At 45.7% G+C, this 27,138-nt stretch overlaps 1 protein-coding gene across 5 annotated transcripts in view; it reads left to right on the top strand.

The window, feature by feature from the left end:
• The window catches only part of LOC145343494 (cadherin-related family member 2-like), a 145,654-nt gene that overhangs the window by 92,061 nt on the left and 26,455 nt on the right, over positions 1-27,138 (top strand). For all 5 annotated transcript variants that reach the window (XM_080189741.1, XM_080189744.1, XM_080189742.1 and 2 more), the window contains exons 22-25: positions 2,139-2,299; positions 11,014-11,116; positions 15,659-15,747; positions 18,435-18,515. In XM_080189741.1, the coding sequence (XP_080045867.1) occupies positions 2,139-2,299; positions 11,014-11,116; positions 15,659-15,747; positions 18,435-18,515 (434 nt within the window). The remainder of the gene's footprint in view (positions 1-2,138; positions 2,300-11,013; positions 11,117-15,658; positions 15,748-18,434; positions 18,516-27,138) is intronic.

The following is a 27,138-nucleotide window of genomic DNA, read 5'->3' as shown; positions in this document are numbered from 1 at the left end:
AGGAGGGCATGCCAGGAACAACACCATGCATGCTTAAAAATTAGGTGTCAACTTGGCCAAGTACAAACAGGACTACTTGCGTGCCAGACAGCAAAAGCGGCGAGTGATAAAACTAAGTGATCCCACAACCAATGGATCAGATCTAAGCTCTGCAGTTTGGCCACAGTTATGAATGGTGGTGGACAATTAAACAGCTCACTGGAGGAGGGAGCTCCACAACTATCCCCATCCTCAATGATAGAGAAGCCCAGCACATCAAGGCAAAAGATAAGGCATTCACAACACTCTTAGCCAGAAGTGCCAAATCACCTTGGCCTCCTCTGGAGGTTCCCAGCATCACAGATGGCAGTCTTCAGCCAATTTGATTCACTGCATATGACGCCAAGAAACAGCTGCAGGCACTGGATATTGCAATGGCTTTGGGCCTGACAATATCCCAGCAATCATACTGAAGACTTGTGCTCCAGAACTTGCCGTGATCCTAGCCAAGCTATTCCATTACAGCTACAACACTTGCATCTACCCAATAATGTGGAAAATTACCCAGGCATGTCCTGTACACACAAAACAGGACAAATCCAACCCAGCTAATTACTGCCCAATCAGTCCATACTCAATTATCAGCAAAGTGATAGAAAATGTCGATAGTGCTGTCTAGCAGCACCTTACTCAACAATAACCTGCTCACTGATACTCAGTTTGGGTTCTGCTGGGACCACTTAGATCCTGGCATCATTACAGCCTTGGTCCAAACATGGACAAAAGAGCCAAACATAAGAGGTGAGGTGAGAGAGGCTTTCCTTGATATCAAGGCACCCAAGCAAAACTGAAGTCAGTGAGAACCGGGGGAAAGCTTTACACTGGTTGGAGTCAGACCTGGCACAAAGCAAAATGGTTGCTGTTGGAGGTCAACAAGTGCCAGGAATGCCAATCTCCAGGGGCGAATCTAACCATCACCCCTTGACACTCAGTGCATTACCATTGCTGAATCCCCCATTATCAACAGCCTGGGGATTGCCATTGACTGGAAACCGAGTTGGACCTGCCTGATAAATCTGTGGCTACAAGGCAGGGCAGAGATTGGGAAATCTGCAAAGAGTAACTTATCTCCTGATTCCCAAAAGCTTCTCCACCATTTAGACAGTACCTTCCAAACTCCTGACCTCTAACACCATGAAGGCCAAGGACAGTGGCTCCATTGGAACACCACAACCTGCAACTTCCCTTCCAAGCCACACACCATCCTGAATTGGAAATATATCGCTGTTCCTTCACTGTCACTGGTCAAAATCTTGGAACTTTCTCCCTAACAACATTGTGGGTGTACCTACACCTCATGCACTGCAGTGGTTCAAGAAGGCAACTCACCACCACCTTTTCAAGGGGCAACGAAGGATAGGTAACAAATGCTGCCTAGCTAGCAGCACCTACATCCCATGGATTAATATAAAGAAAAACGATAAGGAGATACCCATTGGGATGGTGGGAGCTTTTCCTCTATTAACTGGGGGGGAGGGGTGCATGGAGCATGTCCCCTTAAAATCCAGCCCTATACCATTCCGCTATGAGACACTGGGTTGATGAAAACCCTCTCCTGGTTGTTCATCTTGTGAAAGAGATCAGCTGAAAGAAGGCAAAGGAATTCAGGTCCAGAATGCTGGGAGAGGCTGAGCTTAACTATTTTTTTTAATCACTTAGCATTTGGACCCAATTTAACAATTTCTTTTTGAGATCTATAGCCAAAACAAAATTGGACCATTGGCTCCATTTGATCCACCTCGGAGTAAATCTGCCGGTTTGTTAGCATTTCATGAAATATGCACCTATCGAGTTTCATTATTGAAACAGAAATCAGACCGTGGCCTTGGAAGTGAACAATATAGATTTATGTTTTTAATAAAAATAGAGTAAAGACCACTTGTAGGTGATTAATTATATGAGTCATTGCTGCAAGTTTCCCTTTGTCCCAGTTATGTGTGCCCAACCTTTTTATGTGTGTGCTTGGATATATTAGACTTCCATATCCAGCTCGGCACTCCACAGAGCAAGGTTTAACAGCAGTAAATTAAACATATAGATTTCAGTTGGGTGTAGCATGATTAATTGGACAGTTTTTATGTTTCTATATGCACGTTTAGGCCACTGACCGGGATGCCGGGAAGAATGGCATGCTTACATTCCGCATTGCTGAAGTCACATTTTCTCCAACTGATGCGCCGCCACTCAACAAAATGGCAGAAGAATTTTTTTATATTCAAACCTCTTTAAACAGCGAGTATGTATGGGAGGGCAGCTTACGGTAAGTAACAGCCAACTTGGACTTCTGTCATTGCCAGTGAATAGGTTTAAGAATGATGGTTGAAGTTACATTCTGCAAAATCAGTGTGCAAATATATCAGCCCTGGGTTTTGACCCCTCTTATCACACCTCCCCCACACCCACCACTCCCCCCCCCCCCCACCCCACCCTCACGCCCAATCTCCCTATTCCATGCCTGTTGAGAATGGTTCCAAAGAAGCAGCATGGCACATACTGGAGTCACACCATGCACTGCACTGCACTCTCCTGAATGTCTAATTCAGCAGACTTGTTTCAGATAGCCTCATTCAGATTCAAGCAGCACACACGCACATCCACACATGCACATGCGCACACACACACGTGCATAAGCACATGTATGCACACACACACACACACACACACACACACACACACACACACACACACACACACACACACACACACACACACACACACACACACACACTATAGTTAAGAAAGCCCACTAATGCCTCTACTTTCTCAGAGTCTAAGGAAATTTGGCATGTTAGCTACAATTCTCAACAGCTTGTACAGTTGCACCATAGAAAGCATCCTTTCTGGTTGTATCACAACTCGGTATGGCTCCTGCTCTACCCAAGACCGCAAGAAACTACAAAAGGTCGTGAACAAAGTCCAGTCCATCAGGCAAACCAGCCTCCCATCCATTGACTCTATCTACACTTCCTCACTGCCTTGGCAAAGCAGCCAGCATAATTAAGGATGTCACGCATCCTAGACATTCTCTCTTCCACCTTCTTCTGTCAGGAAAAAGATACAAAAGTCTGAGGACATGTACCAACCGGCTCAAGAATGGCTTCTTCCCTGCTGTCATCAAACTTTTGAGTGGATCAACCTTGCACTAAATCGATCTTTCTCTACACCTTAGTTATAATTGTAACACTACATTCTGCACTCTCCTTTCATCGTCTATGTGTGGAATGCTCTGTCTGTATAGAGCACAGGAAACTATACTTTTCACTGTATACTACTACATTTGAGAATAATCAATCAAATCAAACATGCACACACTCGCACACGCAAACACACACACACTCTGGGCAGGAGAGGGCCTGCAGGGTTATGGTTAAGAACTTAATTATTAGGATGATGACTTAAATATTGGGATAAAGTCTTTTGGCCATTTTGATCTCCGCACCTATTCCCCATCTGACCCAGTCTATCAGGGCCATTGTGACTGGCAGCAGTGGTATTGGCATCTTGTACCAGCCTCACCAGGGAAACCGGTGCTGTGGATTAGAAGTACCAGAGGAGGTGTGAAAACGTCTCTTTGTATTTTTTTGTTTTCCTGTAATACAGGGGAAACGGGGAGGTCCCCCCACCCATCCACCACCTCCATGAGCTGCCCAAGGGATCCTTGGGCCTTTCTTGACTGCAGTTGCATCGCCTCCTCTTGTTTGCTTACTTCGTCAAGGATTGTGCCTGCAATTCTCACACCCCAACAACTCCCAGTATCACTGAAGCAGGTTACTGGGAGCTGCAGTCAACCTTACTCAATTTATGATGTGGAGATGCCAGCATTGGTCTGGGATAGTCACAGTAAGAAATCTCACAACACCAGATTAAAGTCCAACAGGTTTATTTGGTATCACGAGCTTTCACAGCACTGCCCACCTGATGAAGGAGCAGCACTCTGAAAGTTTGTGATACTACATAAATCTGTTTGACTTTAATCTGGTGTTGTGAGATTTCTTACTCAATTTATATATAAGACCCAAGAGTCCAGATGGCCTGGGCCTCATGCCACCACTTTCTCAAAGTCACAATTAGGGCTTTAATGAATTTTTCAGAAATGCCTTTGTTATCTTTTTGAAAGCAGCCAATGAAATTTAATGTAAGGGCATTAATTATTCCTGCGGCAATATGACATAGTACATTATTGTATAGAAGTAACATACTGCTGGATTCTGGGTTCTGAAACAAGAGGTGAAAATGCTGGAAAATCTCAGCAGGTCTGACAGCATCTGATGAAGGGTCATCCAGACTCGAAATGTTGGCCCTGATCTTACCAACACGGCCGTCCCGAAATCGGGGCGGGTCAGGGTCACAGAATGACATTCCCTGTTGGCCTCGGGTGCGATCTTACAAGCCTCGGGTGGGCCGTGCCGGTAAAATCAAGCCTGTTGGCTCTATTCTCTCTCCACAGATGTTGTCAGACCTGCCGAGATTTTCCAGCATTCTCTGTTTGTGCATTAGGGTATAGTTCGATTAAAGTGTCAGTGATCATTCCGTTGCCTCAGTTGTTATCGCACGTGATATACAAACAGCATCTTTCAACAAACCTCTTTTGTCTCTTCGGTATATCCACATTATGAAACGATTGGTAGAAGATTTGTTCATTACCTGTTGTGCAATTTAGATACTTGTTGTTACGAGACAAATTCAAAATGCAAAGCAAGATGTCACCAACATTACCAATGCTGTATCTTTGAATAATTAAGTGTGCACCATCTTATCTTCCTGCTTCTCCTGAAAACAGCGGGTTGAATCTGCTGAGCAATGTGCCAATGATTTCTCAGTAACTAACCTTTACAGCACAGGGAGCTTCAGCACAGATTCATCGAACTGGAGGTTGAGCTGTGGACACTGCTGCATGTCAGGGAGAGGAAGGTTTGCCTGGATGCTTTTTAACCACAAGGCAGTCACACCACATAGGATAGGGTCTTCTGATTTGTCTGGTGGTCAGGGACGGTGGGGCGGGGGGTGTGCGAATGTCAATGAGGCAGGTAAGGGGATCCAGAGAGCAGGAGTGTAGGAGTGTTAGGCTTTGCAATTGTCTGACAGATTTGAGGTTCTCTCAGCTTGTTTCAATGTGAGTGTGGGCTGCAGGGTAGATGGGCAAACTGACTTTGGCACTGTGGCACAGGAAGCCATTCAAGTCAGGGAAGCAAAAAGTAGTGTTGTGGTAGTAAGGGACAATAGTGAAGGGAACTGGCATTGTTCTGTGCAGCAAAGAGGGAGGCTGCAGATGGCTGTGTTGCCTGCCTGATGCCAGGGTTTGAGACATCTACTCAGGGCTGGAGAAGAGCTTGCAGTGGAAGTTGTCGTGATCCATGTAGGTACCAATGACATAGTTAGAACTGGGTTAGAGGGTACGAGAGGGTATGACAAGCTGGGGGCTAAATTAGAAAACAGAGCCTCAGGGGATGCGGGGGTGGGAGGGGTGGGAGATTGTCACATCATGTGAACACAGAGTGGTTGTGTTTTTGCAAGCTCTGGTGCTACTCACCTTTTAATCCTTTGTTTTATCCTAATGCACGGACTGCAATTAGTTGATCCCGATACATTTCACCTGTGGAATGTTTTTGGAAAAGTCTGGTTAACTTTTTTGATTGCAGGGAGCTGAATTAAGTCAAAGAGGTGCTTGTGGGGCCCGGTTTACAGTGGTGGCCTCGCTGGTGAACAGAACTACGCTCAGGAGGTGCACGTTTGTGAGTAAAAGTGTGGAAGATGCATTCTGTTCACTGAGGCAGGAGTGGTTCTCATCATGATGAACTGTGAGACATCCTACAAAGAATGAATGGTGCGGAGATGACAATCCTTTCAGTTGAGAAGGAGGTTTCTTTGGTGAGGACTCATGTTAGGTATATGGAAATCCTGCTGCACAGTGCGTCGAGCATCCTATTTACGTTGACGGGACATGGCCAGACCAGGATTGTCTGTGAGCGAATCTCCCCAGGAAGAGGAAGAGCTGCAGTGAGATTGCCAGCTGATTTTGAGAACAGACTGCCATACTTTAACAATCTTGATTTAAGGGCTGGACACATTGAGTTCAATGGGACAAATCTCATCCAGCTTCTGAGGCCAAGGGGTAGATGGCAAGCTTGATGCATTGTCTTGATCTTAATGCTCATTGAGTGGGTTTGGAAGCAATAGGAGAGGACAGGCATTCCCTGCCCACTAGGATCTGGGCTCCTGCTCATCTGGTGTCTGGGATGACGCGATGATGGACGTATGGAGACGTTGGTACAATTTTGGATGATTTCTTGGATGTTCCTGATGATCTGGTCAAGGCTTCAGTCTTTACTAACTCTACGTGTGGCTTATAATCCTGCAGTTCATAATTCATCCTGAACTTTGTTCCCTTGTGATTTTATTCCAGCTTAAGCGATGTTTCGCCGGATTTTATGGCTTTAAGAACATAAGAAATAGGAGCAGGAGTAGGCCATCTAGCCCTTCGAGCCTGCCCTGCCATTCAATAAGATCATGGCTGATCTGTCGTGGCTCAGTTCCACATTCCCGCCCTCTCCCCATAACCCTTAATCCCCTCTCTTATCAAAAACCCATCAACCTGCGTCTTAAAAATATTTAGCGAGGTAGCCTCCACCACTTCAACGGGCAGAGAATTCCAGAGATTCACCACCTTTTGAGTGAAGAAGTTCCTCCTCAACTCCGTTCTAAACCGCCCCCCCTTTATCTTGAGGCTGTGCCCCCTAGTCCTACTATCCTTTCTGAGCGGGAAGAGTCTCTCCACCTCTATCCTATCTCTCCCATTCATCATCTTATATGTCTCAATGAGATCTCCCCTCATTCTTCTAAACTCTAACGAGTACAAGCCTAGTTTATTCAGCCTCTCCTCATAGTTCAAACCCCTCAACTCTGGCATCAGCCTAGTAAACCTCCTCTGCACTCCCTCCAAGGCCAAAATATCCTTGCGTAAGTACGGCGCCCAAAACTGCACACCGTACTCCATCTGCGGCCTCACCAATGCCCTATACAGCCGCAGCAAGACCTCCCTACTTTTATATTCAATCCCCCTCGCGCTCATCCCGAAACCATAACATCCTGCCCGAGGTCAATGGAAATTTCCTTTGTCTGCCCCTCGCTGGCTCCGATGCCTGTGGTGGAATTAAGGCCCCCACTCCTGATGGTCTTCATCCTAAGGTTGTAAAGCTGTGTCCACTGCGATAGCTATAACATTGGTTCTAATTTTCCAAAATTCCCTAGATTTGGGAAAAACTCCAATAAATTGGAAAATGACAAATGTCACTCCTTTATTCATAAAGGGAAGGAGACAGAAAGCAGAAGACTATAGACCTGTTAGCTTAACATCCATCACAAGGAAATGTTAGAAGTTGTTATTAAAGATGCTTGGCAGGGCACTTAGAAAAATTCAGGGTAATCAGGCAGAGTCAACATGGATTTGTGAAAGGGAAATCATGTTTAATCTATTTACTGGAGTTCTTTGAAGGAATAACATATGCTGGGGTAAAGGGGAACTGGTGGATGTACTGAATTTAGATTTCCAGAAGGCATTTTGTAAGGTGCCTCATCAAAGGTTACTCTGGAAAATAAAAGCTCATGATGTAGGGAATAATGGTGTCAGCATGAAAAGACGATCAGTTAGCCAACAGGAAAAAGGGAGTATGCATAAATGAGTCCTTTTTTGGTTGACAAGATGCCACAGGGATCACTTGGACAAAGGAACTGTTAGTAAATTTGCTGACACAAAAACAGCTAGATAGCTAAGCTAATAGATTTTTCTGAGGAAGTAACAAGGAGGATTGATTAGGGTAATGCAGTGGAAGCTGTCTACATGGATTTCAGTAAGGCATTTAACAAGCTAGCACATGGTCCAAAAATTAAGATCTCATAGAAAACAGGAGAAGGTGGCAGGTTGGATCCAAAATTGCCTCAGTGACAGCAAACAAAGAGGAATGGTTGATGGATTTTTTGTTAATGAAAAATAGTTTCTAGTGGTGTTCCTCAGGGCTCAGTCTTGGCACTCTTGCTGTTTGTTGTATATATTAGTGATTTAGATTTAAATATGGGAGGCATGATTGTGAAATTTGCAGATGGCAGAAAAATTGGCCTTGTCATTGACAGTGAAGAGGATAGCTGTCAACTCCAGAATTATAATCAATGGTTTGTTTGAGTGGGCAGAGAAGTGGCAAATGGAATTCAATCCAGAAAAATGTGAAGTAATGCATTTGGGGAGGAAGAACAAAGGAAGGGAATATTCAATCAACAGGGAGATGTTGAGAGGGTTTGAGGAAGTGAGGGAGCTTGAATTGCATGTTCACAGCTCCTTGATTGTGGCAGAAGAGGTGGGGACAAAGTAGTCAAGCAAGCATTTGGAACACTTTCCTTTATTGGCAAGGTATTGAATATAAATGATGGGAGGTAATGATGGAAATGTGTATATGCTGGTTGGGCCACAGCTAGAATTTTGTGTACAGTTATAGTCACTGCTGTTCAGGAAGGACAGAATAGCTCTGGAGAGAGTGCAGAGATTTACAAAATGCTGCCAGGGCTTGAAAATTACAGCTGTAAGGTGAGATTAGACAGGCTAGTGTTATTTTCCTTAGATCAGAGGAGGCCAAGGGGTTATCTGTTTAGGTGTGTAGAATTATGAAGGGCTTAGCTAGGGAAGACAGGAAAGACTTGTTTCCCCTAGCTGAGAGGTTGATTACCAGGAGGCATAGATTTAAGGGGATGAGAGGGGACATGAGGAAAAACACTTTCACCCAGTGGGTGGTGGGCGTCTGGAATTCACTGTCTAAATTGGTGGTAGCGGCAGAAATGCTCAACTCATCTACAAGGTACTTGGATCCATAGAATCCCTACAATGCAGAAGAGGCCATCCAGCCCATTGAGCCTGCACTGACTCTCCAAGTCTGCACCAACTGTACCTAGGTCCACTTCCCCAATCTATCCCCGTAACCTTACACATTGATCATGACAAGTCCACATAACCTGCACATCTTTGGTTCTGCATCTGAGGTGCTGTAACCTGCAACGTTACAGACCAGGTGATGGAAAGTGGAATTAAAGTGGATGGCTAGTTTACTTTTCTCATTTCTAGCCAACCCATACATGAAGGGCTGAATGGCCTGTTACTGCACCCTAATGTTTCTATGGTTCTCTGGTAGGAAAATAAGATGGAAGAGGACATAAGGAGGCTACAAAGGGACAGAGATTGATTAAGTGAATGGGCAAAAATCTGACAAATGGTGTATAATGTGGGTAAATGTGAAACTGTCCATTTTGGCAGGGAGAATAAAAATCAAGCTTATTATTTAAATGGCAAAAGATTGCAGAGAGATTTAAGTGAATGAACCAGTTCATGAATCTCAAAAGACTAGTATGCAGGTACAGAAAGTAATTAGGTTAGCATTTGTCGTGAGGGGAATTGAAAACAAAAGTAGGGAGGTTATGCTTCAGTTGTACAGGACATTGGTGAGATCACATCTGCAGTGTGATGTTCAGTATTGGTCTCCTTGCTAAAGGAAGGATGTAACTGCAGTAGCAATTTGGAGAAAGTTGACTAAACTAATACCTGGAATGGGTTGTCAGATGAGGAAAGATTGGACAGGCTAGACTTGTATCTGTTGGAGTTCTGAAGAGTAATAGGTGATTTGTTTAAAACTTATAAGATCCTGAGGGGTCCTGACAGAGTGAATGGGGAGAAGATGTTTCCTCTTGTGGGAGAATCTAAGATTCATGAAAAAAACATTAAAGAACTGGCAGCTGATTTCCACGGCATCCATAAGGCTGTACCATCGAACATTTGCATTAGAGATTCCATGTGTACATCACAAGATGGGGCTTTTGTCCTCCGTCCCCACCACCCAATTGTGGCTTGCTTTCCAGTGGCTGAGATGGCCCGCCAATGGATGCCAGCGGGATCTTCCAGCCCCTCCAACATCTATGGCGTTTGGTGTGGCTCGCCCATCCCACCACCGGGAAGCCTGCCCCATGGGCTTGCCTTTGGCGAGACTTGAAGAGCCCGCTTGTGGAAAAGACTGGAAAACCCCAACCTACATCTTAGAAGCAATCGTATTAGGAATAACTTCCTGCTTTTGCAAATGATGGGCTTTTTTTTGGTGCTGTACTGGGCTTCTGCTGTAGATGTCACTAGAGAGCCTTGATCACATCCTGTTATAGTGAGTTCCCCATTCTTAACCACTCTGCTCAAAATCAATTTGAAGCAATTCCTCTTTGTCTTCTGATTGGATTCATAACCTTTTTGTAAGTACAACAACCCACAAAAATGTGACCAAACAAAATAGAGCAAAGTAAGAAGCTATTAGGACAGGAGGTCAAAGACTTGGTTGTAAGGAATGCCACAAAGAAGGAGAGAGAGAGAGAGAGACAAGGAGAAGCTTAAGGGAGAGAAATCCAGAGTATAGGCCCTGTGGCAGCTGAAAAAATGGCCAGATCAAGTGTAGTTCTTGGTCCTGCATCTGGTCTTGCCCAACAAGCTTATACTGAGGCTTCAAAAGCCACCTGGGCCATTTGGCTGAGATGAAGCTCAGATCAAGCCCGGGACGAGGTGAAGTGCCTCATCCTATCAGTTTGGATCTTGTTTGATCGTGCCCAAGATGGGAGGAATGGCTTGTCTTGTCATATTGATTGGGAATAAAGATGTGCACTTTGTTTGATTGGCCATTAAATTGAGCTTTCATGTCAGGGGGACTAGCAAGGATAAATAGGGATTAAGGGGAGTGGGCCTGGAAGGGTTTATGGTCGGTGCACACTTGATGTGCCAAATGGTCTTTCTCTGCACTGTGGGGATTCTATGGTTCTATGATAAAATACCAAAAGGTCCAAACAAAAAATGGTGGACAAAGGGATGCACAGAGGCTGGAGAATAACTGCAATAACAGATCGAATGTATCTGAAACCAGAACACAGTCTGAGCAATTACCTGTGATGTTGTTTTACTTTCAGGATAAGAAATCATTTGGACTTTACACAGAAGGGGAGCTGGAAGGTAAAGGTTGTTGTTACTGACGGAGGATTACCCAGCAACAGTGCTCATCATCTATTAGAAGTAAGTTTCAATGTGACTGCAATGCTCTCTCAGCGCTCTTCAACATTTTGAATTTGGGATTGGAAAGCACCATAGTGCAGACGATGTATGTTCGGAATGATAGGGACGAATTCTTTGGCGACTATGTATGACCGATATTGTAAGGATGTTCACAAAGATTTCTTCAGCCTGATATTTCTTCCAAAGTTGTAAATGCCTTCCTCACCTTTCTATGAAGAGGTCAAAATTCCACAATTCCCCAATCCTCATAAATGACCTTCACCATTCCATACTCCATCCCACCCACCCTCATCCCTGTGAAGAACCCAGGAGACTGCCCATGTACCCAAGGGCATAACTCAGACACCCACCTGGTGCCCCTCCTAATTCCCATCGATTTTTAAGGTGGAGGTAAATAGATTCTTAGGCAAGAGAATCAAAGGTTACTGAGGTTAGATGGGGAATAGAGAACGTGGAATGTGGAGTATGCAATGTGGTCAGCCACGATCTTATTGAATAGTGGAGCGGGCTTGAGGAGCCGAAAGGCCTACTCTCTGCTTCTGTTTGTATTTCATGTGCTGCCCCTCAATGACATCATCAGAAAACACATCAAGCTTTCACAGACACGAACACTCTCTGCTTTGACACTCAGTTGAAGGAAGCGAATGTACTGTAACCAAATTTACAGATAACACAAACATGGGTGAAGACACAATTTGTGAGAGGGATTCAAATAGTTTATGGTGAAATATTGATGAGCTAAGTGGATAAAATGTAGGCAAATGAATTATAATGTGGGAAAGTGTGAATTTGTCCATTTTGGAAGGGAGAACAGAGGAATAACGTATTATTTAAAGGAGAAAGACTGCAGAAAGCTCCAACACAAAGGGATTTGGGGGAGTGCTTGTGCACAAAACACAGGAAGCTAGCGTACTGCTGCAGCAGGTAATCAGGAAGGCTAATGGAATGCTGACTCTTATTTCAAGGGAATTGAGTGTAAGAGTAGGAAGCCTTGCTGCAACTGTACAAGCTACTGGTAAGAACTGTATACAGCTCTGGTCATCCTATTATAGAAAGGATATTATTAAACTAGAAAGAGTGCAGAAAAGATTTACTAGGATGCTACTGGGACTTGATGGTTTGAGTTATAAGGAGAAGCTGGATACAAAGAACAAAGAACAACCCAGCACGGGAAACAGGCCCTTCGGCCCAACGAGCCAGCGCCGCTGCATCACCCTACACCTATTCTACCCTGCATGTCTACGAATGGAACCCCTAACTTAGCCAGATTCAGGGGAGAATAGTGTCAATTTGGTAAAACCAATCAGCCTAAGAGCACATCTTTGGGGTGTGGGAGGAAACCGGAGCGCCCGGAGGAAACCCACGCAACCACAGGGAGAATGCACAAACTCCCACAGACACAGGCCCAAATCCATGTATCTGCACAGCCAGCAGTGCTAGTCACCGAGCTGTTGCGGTGCCCGTCTACCGGTCCAGAATCAAGCACACACACCGACACGAAGTACTAGGCCACTCCCGGAACTTCCAAGAGCAGCCCACGCACGACCCACCGTGTGCATGCCCCTCGCTTGACACGAGGTGGACCTCCACCTGCGGAATAAAAAGACAAAAACGTTAATCTTACAAGCCTGCTTTTCCGGTGTCTCCCGAGGTTCTAACCTTATTTAATAGCCCCTACTATATCCCTCCATCCTCGTTTCACTCATGTGTCTATCTAACTGAATCTTAAACGAGTCCAACATTCCTGCCTCCACCACCCTACTCAGTAGCGCGTTCCATACCCCCACAACTCTCTGCGTAAAGAACCTTCCTCTCACTTCCAAATTATACCTCTCCCCCCTCACCCTTAAATCATGACCTCTCGTGTTCGTACCCAGTCTAGGGAGCAGTCTCTCACTATTAACTCTATCTATTCCCTTCAGTATCTTATATACCTCTATCATGTCCCCCCTCAATCTCCGTCTTTCCAAGGAGAATAGCCCCAGTTTCTCCAACCTTTCCTCGTAACCCAGTCCCTCCATGCCAGGCAACATCCTGGTAAACCTCCTCTGCACCCTTTCCAGAGACTCCACGTCCTTCCGGTAGTAAGGTGACCATAACTGGACACAGTACTCCAAATGCGGTCTAACCAACGTTCTGTACAACTGAAGCATTAGACGGCAGCTTTTATACTCTATACCCCTTCCTATAAAGGCTAACATTCCGTAAGCCTTCCTAACAACCTTCTCCACTTGTGACGCAACCTTTATGGATTTGTGAACCTGCACTCCCAGGTCCCTCTGTATGTCTATACTCCTAATCGGCCTACCTTTTATCACATAGGTATAGACTGGGACTTTTTTTTCCAGGGTGTAGAAGGCTGAGGGGTGATCTTATAGAGGTCTATAAAATAATGAGGGGCATAGATCAGCTAGATAGTCAATATCTTTTCTCAGAGATAGAGGACCTAGAGGGCATAGGTTTAAGGTGAGAGGGGAGAGATACAAAGGATCCAGAGGGGCAATTTTTTTCACACAGAGGTTGGTGAGTATCTGGAACAAGCTGCCAGAAATAGTAGTGTAGGTGGATATAATTTTGTCTTTTAAAAAGCATTTAGACAGTTACATGGGTAAAATGGGTATAAAGGGACATGGGCCAAATGCGGGCAATTGGGACTAGCTTAGGGGTTTAAAAAAAAGGTGGGATGGACAAGTTGGGCCAAAGAGCTTGTTTCCATGCTGTAAACCTGTATGACTTTATGAATCTATGACTCACATCTGGAGTAACTGTGAGCAGTTCTGGTCCCCTTAATTAAGAAAAGATATTATTTCATCGAAGGCAGTTTGAAGAAGTTCACTATGATGATCCCTGTTATGGAGGGATTGTCTTATGGGGAAAGATTAAACAGGTTGGAACTCTACTCATTCGAATTTCAAAGAATGAGAGGAGATTGCATTGAAATATAGGGTAAATACTGAGAGGATCTTCCCCCTCATGGGACAGTCTAGGATGAGAGGTCTCAAAATAAGTGGGTGCCAATTTAGGATGGAGATGAGGAAGAATTTTTTCTCTCAGATTGTTGTGTATCTTTGGAACTCCTTGTCATAGAGAGCTGTGGAGAAAGAATCCTTGTGTGTATTTAATGTTGAGATAGATAGATTTTTGATCAGTACGAGGTTACAGGGAAAGGGCAGGAAAGCAAAGGTGAGGAATGTCAGATCAGCCATGATCCTGGTAAATAGCAGATTAGGCTTGAGGGGCCAAACGGCCTACTCCTGTTCCTATTTCTTGTGGTCACTCCTGCATAAACAGAAACTTCCTCCAACCAAATATTGGAAAGATAAAATCAAATTACTGCACATCCTGGAATCTAATGAAGAGTCATCCAGACTTGAAATGTTGGCTCTGTTCTCTCTCTACAGAGGCTGTCAGCCCTACTGAGATTTTCCAGCAATTGTGTTAAATGTTGGAAAGACTGGTTTTCAATCCCCATCACAAACTCCATTCCAATGCCAGCAACTCAAACCCTCTCCCTCTCTCCATAACATCAACCTTCTCCACCACTGTCATAACTTGTCTATTGCTGAAGCCCTCATCCATGCGTTTATTACCACTAGACTTTACTGTTCCCAATGCTCTTCTAGATAGCCTGCCACTTTCCACCTTCTATAATATTGAGCTCATCCAAAACCGCTGGATCCTGCATCCTAACATGCATCAATCTCTTTCACCCATCATCCTGCTCACTGACTTACTCTGATTCCCAATCTGATAACATCCTCCTTTCAAATTTCTCTGTGGGCTCTTCCCTGTTTGTCTCTAATTTCTTGCCTCTTTAGAATCCATACCTCACTCCCAGTGAGAACATACTCAATTTATCTCACCAGTATAACTGAGGAGGGCAGGAATCTTGACCAGGAAGTGGGTGCTGGGGCCTACCCCAGTCAGAGGTGCCCTTTCTTGATCTCCTCAGTAAGAGGGTCAAAATGTTGCCAGAAATGATCGCTGTCTTCAGGGATCCAAATTTTGTGTCTTCATCAAATTGTGTTGCAGGCCTGTGTCCTCACTTAGGCTGCAGGCACATCTACCGTAAGGTGATGCACTACATTTAATCTCCTCCGGTGAACTGCTAACAGTGGGAAGGGGGCATCTGGCCTCAGAGTTCCTGCCCCAGCCCAGTTCCATCTTCCTGTAGGTCATGATTTCAATGGTTAAAGGCTCTCCCCCTTAAAAGCACCCACAGAAACAAATGAAATGAGATCTTGCTGTGCTGCAGGGGGGATCTTCCACATTTGCTATCTTAAGCTTCTATTCAGTTCTCAAATTGTCAGGCTAGGTCAAGACCCCTACATGGAACATAAGTTTAGTAATATTTGAATAAAAGCTTTGATGCAATTGGTGTAGAGATTTGTTCTGTACCTAACCAATGCTTTTTGATGTCAAACATTTAAATTCCTGGCACCCTACAGATTCCAACTACTATACCTATATCCACCGGTCAAATAAATATTAATGCAAAAGTATCACTTACTATGTGTAGCTAATACAATATTTTCTCTTCAGGTCTTTGTTGTTGATGGGAGCAGTAAGCTACAATTAGTCTTTGACAGTCCACCAGGAAATGTGCTCCTCAATGAGAAAGAAACACTGAGGTGAGCAGCGTAACTAGACCTACCTATTAACATTGTTTAATAACTTGTAGAATTTACAGGAGCAGTACTGGTTAATCAGTTGCAGCTTGTACAGTAGGGGAGAGCTTTCCTTGACCTCATCTGACCTGAATTCATGAGACTCCATCAACCCCATCGACACTTCCACCCAACTGCATAATATTGTGCCTGTGTTTTATGGTTTCATTTTCCTGCAGGAATAGGACAAACCCCAGGATGTCATGGGTGGGAAAGCAGAATACTGTGGAAACTGAAAATCTGAAATTAAAACGGAAAATGTTGGAAATACTCAGCAGGTCAGGTAGCGTCTGTGGAGAGAGAAACCAAACTAATGTTTCAGGCCTGTGACCCTATATCAGAACTGGAAACAGTCCAGAGATATAATAGGTTTTGAGGAAGGACTGGATGGAAAGACGTAGGCTGAGGGGAGAACTGATAGAGGGTTACAAAATTATGAGAGGCATAGACAGGGTGGATAGTCAGAGGCTTTTTCCCAGGGTGGAAGTGCCAATTACAAGGGGGCACAGGTTCAAGGTGAGAGGGGAAAGTTTAAGGGAGATGTGTGGGGGAAGTTTTTCACACAGAGAGTGGTGGGTGCCTGGAACGTGCTGCCAGAGGAGGTGGTGGGAGCAGGCACATTAACAACATTTAAGAGGTATCTGGATGGGTACACGAAGAGGGAGGGAATGGAGGGATACGGACTGAGTAAGGGCAGAAGGTTATTTTTGTAGTTTAGTTAGGACACCATAACCGGTACAGGCTTGGAGGGTCGAAGGACCTGTTGCTGTGCTGTAATTCCCTTTGTTCTTTGTTAGGACAAAAGGGAAGTCTGTAACAGGGTGAAAGACAGGAGAAATTGAATGACAGAAGAGTTGGTCTTACAGGATCAAAGGGAATGGTGATGGGGCAAGAAAAGAAACAAAAAAGATGTGACTACAGAGCAGGTGTGCTGCTGACTGAAAGGAAAAAGATAAGAGAAATACTGAAACATTGCAAAGAAAGGAAAACAAAATGGGTGTCAAGACTCTGGTCTTAGAACTCAGTGTAGATTCAGTGAGGGTGCATAGAACTGAATCAAAAGATGCAATGCTGTTTCTCAAGTTTACACTGAGCTTGACTGGAGCAGTGCAGTAGGCCAAGGACAGGTGACAATGGTAGAGTCTGAAAGCTAAAGAGAAAGACATTGAAGTATTTCACCCTAAAGGTAAATAAATCATGAAGAAGAAGGATTTTGGGAGGGCGGGGCTGAAGGGACGTTGGTCACTATTCCCTCTAAGGCAGGAAGCTGCTTATTCATGCCTGGTGCTGGATTTCAGACTATAACCCAGACTGACAGTGCTGTGCATTACTGAGGAAGTGCTGCCTTTTTTGGGATCACTGGGGGTGATTTTTGAGTACAATCCGCGAGTTTCCGAGTTCTGATCTTATCAGCCCCTTGCTGGAGGAGTGGTGTGAATCACGCCATGGGACCGCAGAAAACTCACTTTAATACATTAGTATGTCATTAATGAGCACTCTGCCCGGGACCTCCCCTGTAACCGGGTTTCACCTGGCACTAGCATGACATCACCTAGATGTGAACTGTCATGGGAGCCTCCCCTGGAGGTACAATGGTCAATGAAGGGGAGATGACATGGCCAAGCAGTGGCCTGGCAATGTCCCTTGGCACTGCTCTATGGCACAAGTTAGCAGTGTCAATTTCACACCATGCCAACCTGGCAGTGCCAACCTGGCAGTGCTAATCTGTGGCAAGGGGTAAGCCCCAGTGGGAGCCTCATGGGGTGGGGGGATTCATTTAGATGCGATGATGGCTGAGAGTGGATGGAGAAGCGGAGAGTGTCGGCAATGGCCATTTGGGTGTTAGGGGATGGGGTAGAGAGTGGAGGTGGGTGTGGGCTCAAACTGTAGGGGGACAGGGAGAAGATGTGAAGTTGCCATTGATCAGGGGTGGGTATGGAGCAGTGCCAACTCTAATCAGGGGTGGGGGGGGTGAGAAGTGGGAGTGGGTGCCATCTCAGACTGTGGGGGATGGGGGGGTGATATGAAGGTGCCATTGATAGGGGGTTGGGTGCAGAGCAGTGCTGACTCCGATCAGGAGTGGGGGGCCTGATACCCTCTGTGGTGGGCTTGAGTGGTGGCAGGGGGGGCAGGGTGGTGGGGGGGGGTGGGTGGGGAACAGTTTACTCAAGTTCTGATCCTTTAAAGTTGGCGCCCCAACCTCTGTGCACTGCCAGTGTGTTGAGGCCCCACTTCCCTCCATTGATGCCGTTAAGTACACCGCCTTGATTTTTATGACAGAGTGTTGTAAGATCCTGAGAGAAAATCAACCGATTTCTCTGTGACTTTTTAATGAAGGTTTTGACTCTTGACTATGAAAGCCTTTGAGGCTTTCCATGTATGTGTTGTACACCATGGAAATATCTGTTTTCTTATGTGGTGTTAGTGACTGAATTAGACTTGCCTGTTAACAATTAATTGTATTCAAACAAAACGTCTATTGTAATTCCTTTTACAGCTGATAAATGGAACCCTCTCCCTATCTAGTTCATCACTCCTTTGCATTGGAGATTACATGATTTTCAGATTGTAAAATTGGAAAAGTATAACCCATTATTTGTACGACATTACATTTCCCTCAGTAGACCTAAACATTGTTTGTTCTGTTGCAGCATTTTAGAAGCTGCTGTGCCTGGAACCAATGTGATTGTATCAAAAATTTCACCGGCCGTCAAGAACACTAACTTAAGAGGGTAGGTAGATTATAAGGACGTCAAGAAAATCTTTATTTTCTTCCTCTGGGGCTGAAACATCTGCATCAATTTAAATGGGATACTTTTAATAAAAATTCAGATCCAGTCGAGATTAGTTGAATTTGGGATATGCCTGCCCCTTGAAACTATTGGCACGGAACAAGTTATGCGTTCGCATTTTATTAGAACCTCTCGATTATGGGGCCAGGAATTTCCTGAGGGTTCTCCTGCCCATTTTCTGCGGAACATCCATCAAAGCGAGCGAGCATCTTGTGCACAGCTTAGAATTAATTCAAAATGTGTACTATTTAAATATTTATTGTGTTTGACATTCTGTATGTGAAACAGTACCAGTACACTGTCAAATGTTATATTAATGCATGTCAGGATGAATTCCTTACACAGAATGCATAAGAGTAGGGAACATTAGCGAAATAATGAAGTCGACATTTCTTTGTCCGGCTCCCATAATATGAGAGCAACAGACTATTCAAATAAATGCTAACCCTTTGTGCTTGTTTTCCTCTTGAAAGTGCTGTCTGCAAAGTTCCTCTATGGCTTTTCTGGTGTCAAGTTAAAGAGGGCACAGCAAAGTAAGCCACATGTTAATACACATCAGAGGTCTTTGTATTCAGATTTCTCCTCCAGCGCTAGATAGAGATCAGGATCAAACTACATGCTCCCAAATAAAAACTACCGCCACTGATCTCAGCCCTGCCTTTCAGCCATTATCCTTTCAAGGAGCAGGCTGGTATTGTAAAAGAGATGCTTTTATTTTCCAGCTTTTCAATAAAAAGCTTTCCGTACTTACTTTAATTGTTTACAAAAATATACTTTATTCATAAAATATCTGAAAGAACGTTATGAAACATTTCAGAATGACCCTCATGGAAAGTGCAATGAAGTGCATTTACCACATGGGTCATGTTGTGCTCTGAGGTGCTTCAATGTGGGGCAGCACAGTGGCACAGTGGTTAGCGCTGCTGCCTCACCGCACAGGAGACCCGGGTTCGATTCCAGGCTTGGGTCACTGCCTGTGTGGAGTTTGCACATTCTCCCCGTGTCTGCATGGGTTTCCTCCAGGTGCTCCAGTTTTCTCCCACAGTCCAAAGCTGTGCGGGTTAGGTGGATTGGCCAAGTTGACCCTTAGGTCCAATTTTACCATTGCGTGGCACCCATTTTCAGGTGTGAAAACTTGGTAAAGTTGGGTGTGAGGCGAGTGGCATGAACCATGCCCGCCTGTGCGCCGATTCCCCCTTTATCAAGGCCCAAAAATGGATGCAATCGGGACCGCGCCTGTAACGGGTGCAACAGTCATTTAACTGCATTTTCATGCATATAAATTGACTTAATAGGCTGCACGCCCAACTTTACTGACACTTCCCCCTTTGTCACCACGTTCACCCATCCAGAATTGGCACGAGACTGACATACTCCATAGAAGTCTGACTTGGGCACTCCAGTCAGTGAGGAGGTAAATGCCAAGTGTCCCGTGGCTCTCTGCTTGAGATCGATGGGGGGGTGGGGAGAAGGATTGCTGCCATTCTGCCTGACAGCAGGGAACGGGGGCCTGCTGCCACTCTGCCTGAGATCAGTGGGGTGGAAGAGGGGGGAGTCCGCTGCCACTCTGCCTGAGATCAGTGGGGTGGAAGAGGGGGGAGTCCGCTGCCACTCTGCCTGAGATCAGTGGGGTGGAAGAGGGGGGAGTCCGCTGCCACTCTGCCTGAGATCAGTGGGGTGGAAGAGGGGGGAGTCCACTGCCACTCTGCCTGAGATCAGTGGGGTGGAAGAGGGGGGAGTCCGCTGCCACTCTGCCTGAGATCAGTGGGGTGGAAGGGGTGGGAGTCCGCTGCCACTCTGCCTGAGATCAGTGGGGTGGAAGAGGGGGGAGTCCGCTGCCACTCTGCCTGAGATCAGTGGGGTGGAAGGGGTGGGAGTCCGCTGCCACTCTGCCTGAGATCAGTGGGGTGGAAGAGGGGGGAGTCCGCTGCCACTCTGCCTGAGATCAGTGGGGTGGAAGGGGTGGGAGTCCGCTGCCACTCTGCCTGAGATCAGTGGGGTGGAAGAGGGGGGAGTCCGCTGCCACTCTGCCTGAGATCAGTGGGGTGGAAGAGGGGGGAGTCCGCTGCCACTCTGCCTGAGATCAGTGGGGAGGGAAAGGGGAAGGGGAGATCACTCTGCCTGAGATCAGTGGGGAGGGAAAGGGGAAGGGGAGATCACTCTGCCTGAGATCAGTGAGGAGGGAAAGGGGAAGGGGAGATCACTCTGCCTGAGATCAGTGGGGTGGGAAAGGGGAAGGGGAGATCACTCTGCCTGAGATCAGTGGGGTGGAAGAGGGGGAGCCCTGCGATCAGTCTGGGTGGCGAGGTGTGTGTGTGTGGGGAATAAGGGAATCAGCAATGTTGTGGGAATGGGGCAGTGTCTGTGAGGGCCAGGGGAAGGCATTATCTGGCCTGGGAGGGATGTGGTAGGGGAGCAGTATTCTATCATTTTTCGAGAGCAGGCCCAGAAAACAGATGTGAAACACTTTAGGCCTTATTTTACCATTTTGATTCAAAGTGCCGCAGGGACTTGAAACTGAGAGTGTTTCAGATCCGACCTTTAGACCCATTCTGAGACGCCCCCAAACACTCTCTGCCTGCAAAAATATCAGCGATTTCGAATCACGCTGCACAAGCCTGTGGGCGGGGCTTATCGCACCCGAAATCCTGCAGCTCCAATCGGAGCCTCCGATTGCGCATGCACATCGGGCTGGATAATGCTTCTCCCTGTCCCCCACAGACATTGCCCCACCCTCACAACATTACTGACTGCGCCCCCCCCCGCTTATGCCCCTAACCTCCTGCCACCCAGACCGATTGTGGGCATTCCCTCCTTCCTCCCCCATAGACCTCAGGCAGAATGGCAGTAGGCACCCTCCCTTCCCCCACCCCCAAGCTCTCAAGCAGAGAGCCGTTGGATGCTAGGCACCTACCTCCTCACTAACTAACTGGAGCGCCCATTTCGGACTTCTATGGAGCATGTCTGTTTTGCGCCGATTCCAGATGGGTGAACGCAGTGGTAAAGGGGGCAGTGCTGGTAAAGTTGGGCATGCAGATGCATTTAAATGACCGTTGCGCCCATTTCGGCCGCGGCCCTAATTGCGGCCATTTTCGGGCCTTGATAAAGGGGGAACCGGCACACAGAGGCGGGCACAGATTGCGCTACTCGCCTCATGCCCGACTTTACCAAGTTTCCGCGCTGGAAAACGGGTGCAACACGATGGTCAAATCGGGCCCTCCCATTACAAGTGCGCCCAGCACTTAGAATCAAAATGATAAAATAGGGCCCTTAGTGTCAGGGAGATTAGCAGGTTAAATACGTGGGGCTACGGGGATAGGGCCCTGGTGGAATTGTTGTTGGGGCAGGCTTGATGGGCTGAATGGCCTCCTTCAGCACTATAGGGATTCTATGATTCTAGTCTATGAATATGATTGTGATACACGTAATATCCATCACATACATTCAATGTGAGTCGGACAACCTAGGTCATACAATTCCTCTCAATGCATTATGGATGATTGGTCTCAGGCAGTGATCCACGCCCCCCCCCCCCGCGTCTGTACTTGTTGCAAAATGCTGTTAGTGTTTAGTATTTAGCAATGGAGACTCAGTAGTGTGCCGCTACCCAAATGCTGCCACTTTGCGATATGCCTTGCTTAAAAGGCTGCACTTCCTGCCAATGCTGCAATCAACGTTGGCGATGTGCAGTCACCTGTGGTGCCCGCTTATGTCATAATGGGTGATGGAGTTGGTCAAGAGTGACCTCAGACTCAAAATGGCGCCACTGAAATGATCACAACTCTGCTTTCTGCCATTTCACACGATCCAGATTTTGCATAGAGCTGTTTAAAGTTGTGTCTAACTGGGAGCTGAGACTCATGAGGCTTGAGCTAACTGTGCTCTGGGGTAACTTGGAGAATTGGTAAACACAACCTAATCAGGACCTACTTCCCTTTCACTCATTGTCATTCTTTATTCTACTGTTCCTTCATTTATAGCTTGGCACTATGTCACAGCCCTTTTAATATCACCTTTCTGAGACATGAAGACTTTGATGTATGATATCTTTTCTGATATCATATTTAGCATGAGCGTTTTTTCATTGTTTAATGGGATGTGGGCTTTGCTGCCAAGGACAGCATTTGTTGTCCATCCCAAATTGCCCTTGAACTAAATGACTTGCGAGGCCATTTGTAGGGTAGTTAGGAGTAAATCACATTGTCATGGGTCTGGAGTTACATGTGGGCCAGATGGCATATTTCCTTCCTGAAAGGTACACTGGTGAACCAGACAGGTTTTTGCAACAATCATTATAGCTTCTGGAACACTATTACTGAAACTAGCTTTATTTGCCAGGTTGATTAATTGAATTTAAATTCCACCAGCTGCTATGGTGGGATTTGAACCCGCGTCCTCAGAACATGTGACCATAGCTAGTTCAATGACATTATCACTATGCTACCATTTCCCTATGACCGAATTCCCCCCATACATGATGACATATATAATAAACAGGAAAAAGTGGCATAAGCACACTGTAACTTCTTCCGACCCTTTATCTGATGGATTGCATTCTGCTAAGATGTAAGTTATTCTCTGGTGCAGGAAGGAGCAATGATATTTTTGTGTCAGTGGTGGATTGTTAACAATCTCATTACACAGTGAAATATATTTCATTTGTTTATTTTCTTCCTTATTAACCCTTTTGTTTTCTTCATTATTGACCCTTTTAAAAAAAGTCCACAAAACAATTGCCTTTTCACAGCCTTAAGTCGCAGCAGAATAAAACAAAGAACAATAATGTACTTCACTAGGAACCATGCTTGAAGGTGTTTTTTGAATCCTTGCCTAACATTACAGACTCATTGGTTAGATTCCATCTGTTAAGTTTTTGTACACTCTCCTAACCTGTCTATATCCCTCTGTAGACTCGTGTCATCCTCAACACTTGCCATCTATTTTTGTCTCACCAGAAAACTTGGCAACATGCATTCACTTCCACCAAGAAGGTTGAGGCAAAGTTTTATTTTATTCATCTGCCATTTCCAGGTTCCCTATTATTATTTCCAGTGTCTCATTCTCTAAGGAGCCTATGTTCACTTTCACCTCCAGCTTCCTTTTTATATATTTAACTATACTCTTGCTGTCCATTTTTATATTACTTGTTCACTTACCTGCATAGTTTATCTTCTCCCTCTTTATTACTTCTGGTCAAGTTTTGTTGGTTTTTAAAACTTTCACAATTCTCTAGCTTACCACTCATCTTTGTGACAATATATGCTTTTTTTTCAGTTTAATACAATCCATGGTTGCACAGTGGTTGGCACTGCTGCCTCACAGTGCCAGGGACCAGGGTTCGATTCCTGGTTTGGGTCACTGTCTGTGTGAAGTTTGCACATTCTCCCCGTGTCTGCGAGGGTTTCCTCCGGGTGCTCCGGTTTCCTCCCACAATCTGAAAGACGTGCTGGTTAGGTGCATTGGCCGTGCTAAATTCTTCCTCAGTGGCACCTCCACCACCACCAACCATATCCATTCCCCCGCCACATGAGTTCATGGCTCACAACAAAGGTATATTCCAGTGAGGAAGAAAGATTCGAGAAAGGGTATAAATCAAGCGTGGGTCACCAAGGAAGTTTAGGATAAGCTTAAGTTTATTTTTTAGTGCCGGTGTCTGGCGACCGGGGGATTTTCACAGTAACTTCATTGCAGTGTTAACGTAAGCCAACCTGGGAACTACAAAATAAACTTAAACTTATCCTAAGCTTCCTTGGTGAACCACGCTTGATTTATCCCCTTTCTTGAATCCTTCTTCCTCACTGGAGGCATGAGCTGATATGGTGGGGGACGGATATGGTTGGTGGTGGTGGTGGGAGTGCCACAGTTTGTAATTCCAATGTTTCGTGTTGAAATTTTGTCGGTGAGGTGGGTGGCTTGATGTTTTGTGGAACTCTTGGCTGCATTGTTCAGCTGCCTGACAACTAGTTCATCCCTTTGAAGATGAGAGCCCTCCTCCAAGACCTGTCAGCCAATCCAATGCCTTGTAGCTCAGCAGCACCATCGGCAGCAATGGCCAGTGTTGGGACTGCACACAGCAGAGAGAACATCGCTGGAGCAAGCTACCTTCCCAACCAGCAAGTGGGAAATGGGGCATGCCCTGGGGAGGGGGAGGGTGGGTTAGCGAGGGAAGAGGGAAGGTTGCCACAAGGGTGGCCACTGTTGCCAGGGGCTCATCATCATGGGCTGCAGGTATCTGATGAGGAGCCTCTACCACCATCACACCCCCTCCACCCTCTTTCCCAAGCCTGCAGATGGCTGCTAGCCAGGTAGAGGTACCTAATTGGCAGTGGAAATGGCTCAGTTGGTCTCTGCATGGGATCACTGCCCGCCACATTTCACATCAGTGGTAACATACCACGGCAACATGTAGGCAAGAGGCACTCTCTACGCCTTCTCTGCTTTCCCTTGTTTTTTTATGGCCTGTCACTAGAGGACTGGTAAAATCAAGTAGCTGTCAATTAATAAGACATGCTTCAGGCAAAAAAACAATTCACTGAAAGATATTTAATCCACGTAACTTTCTGATTAGGAAATTTTTCCATGAGCCATTTTACGATACCGTCAAACATGTTGTTAAACTGCTTCTTGTTTTGTGGCTAATTGAATTGAAGCCTGCTTCCTGCTTTTTCTGTATAAATTGAGACACGACCAGATCTATTCTGTGAATTGAAATGAAGAACAGATGTTTTTGTAATTAGGAAGGCAGAACGATATCGGTGTGGTCGCAGTTTGTCCCATGTCCTTAGAATCATGTTTCATAACTTGTCACCTTACGTCTGGATTGTTCTCCCGTTCATCACAACCATCACCCGTGGCTCAGATGGTCAAACTCTCACCTCGGAGTCAGAGTAAGAAGTCTCACAACACCAGGTTAAAGTCCAACAGGTTTATTTGGTAGCATGAGCTTTCGGAGCACTGCCCCTTCGTCCAGTGGACTTTAACCTGGTGTCGTGAGACTACTTACTGTGCTTACCCCAGCACAACACCGGCAACTCCATATCACGGAGTCAGAGGTTGCGGATTCAAATTCCACTGCAAAGACTTGAACACAATGAGTTACATTATCGCTTGAGTGCAGGACTGAGGGAATGCTGGTTGTCAGAAGTGTTGCCTTTCAAAGAACAAAGAACAAAGAAAAATACAGCACAGGAACAAGCCTTCCAAGTCCATCCGGATTAACATAGAACAACATAGAACAGTACAGCACAGTACAGGCCCTTCGGCCCTTGATGTTGTGCCGAGCTTTGTCCAAAACCAAGATCAAGCTATCCCACTCCCTGTCATTCTGGTATGCTCCATGTGCCTATCCAATAGTCTGTCTGACATTCAGACAGTCCTAAAGTGTCCGACTCCACTATCACAGCAGGCAGTGCATTCTACACCCCAACCACTCTCTGAGTAAAGAACCTACCTCAGACATCCCTCCTATACCTCCACCAATATCCACCTTATAGTTATGCCCCCTAGCAACAGCTACATCCACCTGAGGAAATAGTCTCTGAACGTCCATCCTATTCCATCCTATCTATCCCCCTCATCATGTTATAAACCGCTAATAAATTGCCTTTCATCCTCCTCCACTCTAAAGAGAAAAGCCCCAGCTCCCTCAACCTTTCCTCATAAGACCTACCCTCCAAACCAGGCAGGATCCTCGTAAATCTCCTCTGCACTCTCTCCAATGCTTCCACTTCCTTCTTTTAGTGAGGTGACCAGAACTGCACACAATATTCCAAATGTGGTCTCACCAAGGTCTTGTACAGTTGCAGCATAACCACACGGCTCTTAATCTCAAACCCCCTGATAAAAAATTTTAACACACTATGAGCCTTCTTCATGGCTCTATCCACTTGAGTGGCAACCTTAGAAATCTGTGGGTATGAACCTCAAGATCTCTCTGTTCCTCCACATTCCTCAGAACCCTGCCATTGACCCTGTAATCCACAATCAAATTTGTCCTACCAAAATGAATCACCTCGCACTTATCAGGGTTAAACTCCATCTGACATTTTTCAGCCCAGCTCTGCATCCTATCAATGTCTCTATAACAGCCCTCCACCTCATCCACTACTCCACCAATCTTGGTGTCATCAGCAAATTTACTGACCCACCCTTCAGCCCCCTCTTCCAAGTCATTGATAAAAATCACAAATAGTAGAGGACCCAGCACTGATCCCGGGGGTACACCGCTGGTAACTTGTCTCCTGTCTGAAACTTTTCCATCCACCACCACCCTCTGTCTTCTATGAGATAGCAAGTTACTTATCCAATTGGCCAAATTTGCCTCTATCCCACACCTCCTTACTTTCTTCATGAGCCGACCATGGGGAACATTATCAAACGCCTTACTAAAATCCATGTATACGATATCAACTGCTCTACCTTCATCTACACACTTAGTTACCTCCTCAAAGAATTCAATCAAATTTGTGAGGCAAGACTTACCCTTTGTGAATCCGTGTTGACTATCCCGGGTTAAGCTGCATCTTTCCAAGTGGTTATAAGTCCTATCCCTCAGGACCTTTTC

Source organism: Carcharhinus amblyrhynchos, chromosome 5 (genome assembly GCF_965287045.1).
Source record: "Carcharhinus amblyrhynchos chromosome 5, sCarAmb.v2.hapA, whole genome shotgun sequence".
NCBI classification, from domain to species: domain Eukaryota; kingdom Metazoa; phylum Chordata; class Chondrichthyes; order Carcharhiniformes; family Carcharhinidae; genus Carcharhinus; species Carcharhinus amblyrhynchos.
The sequence above is the reverse complement of the archived record's forward strand: the minus strand, read 5'-3'. Positions and strand labels throughout refer to the sequence as shown.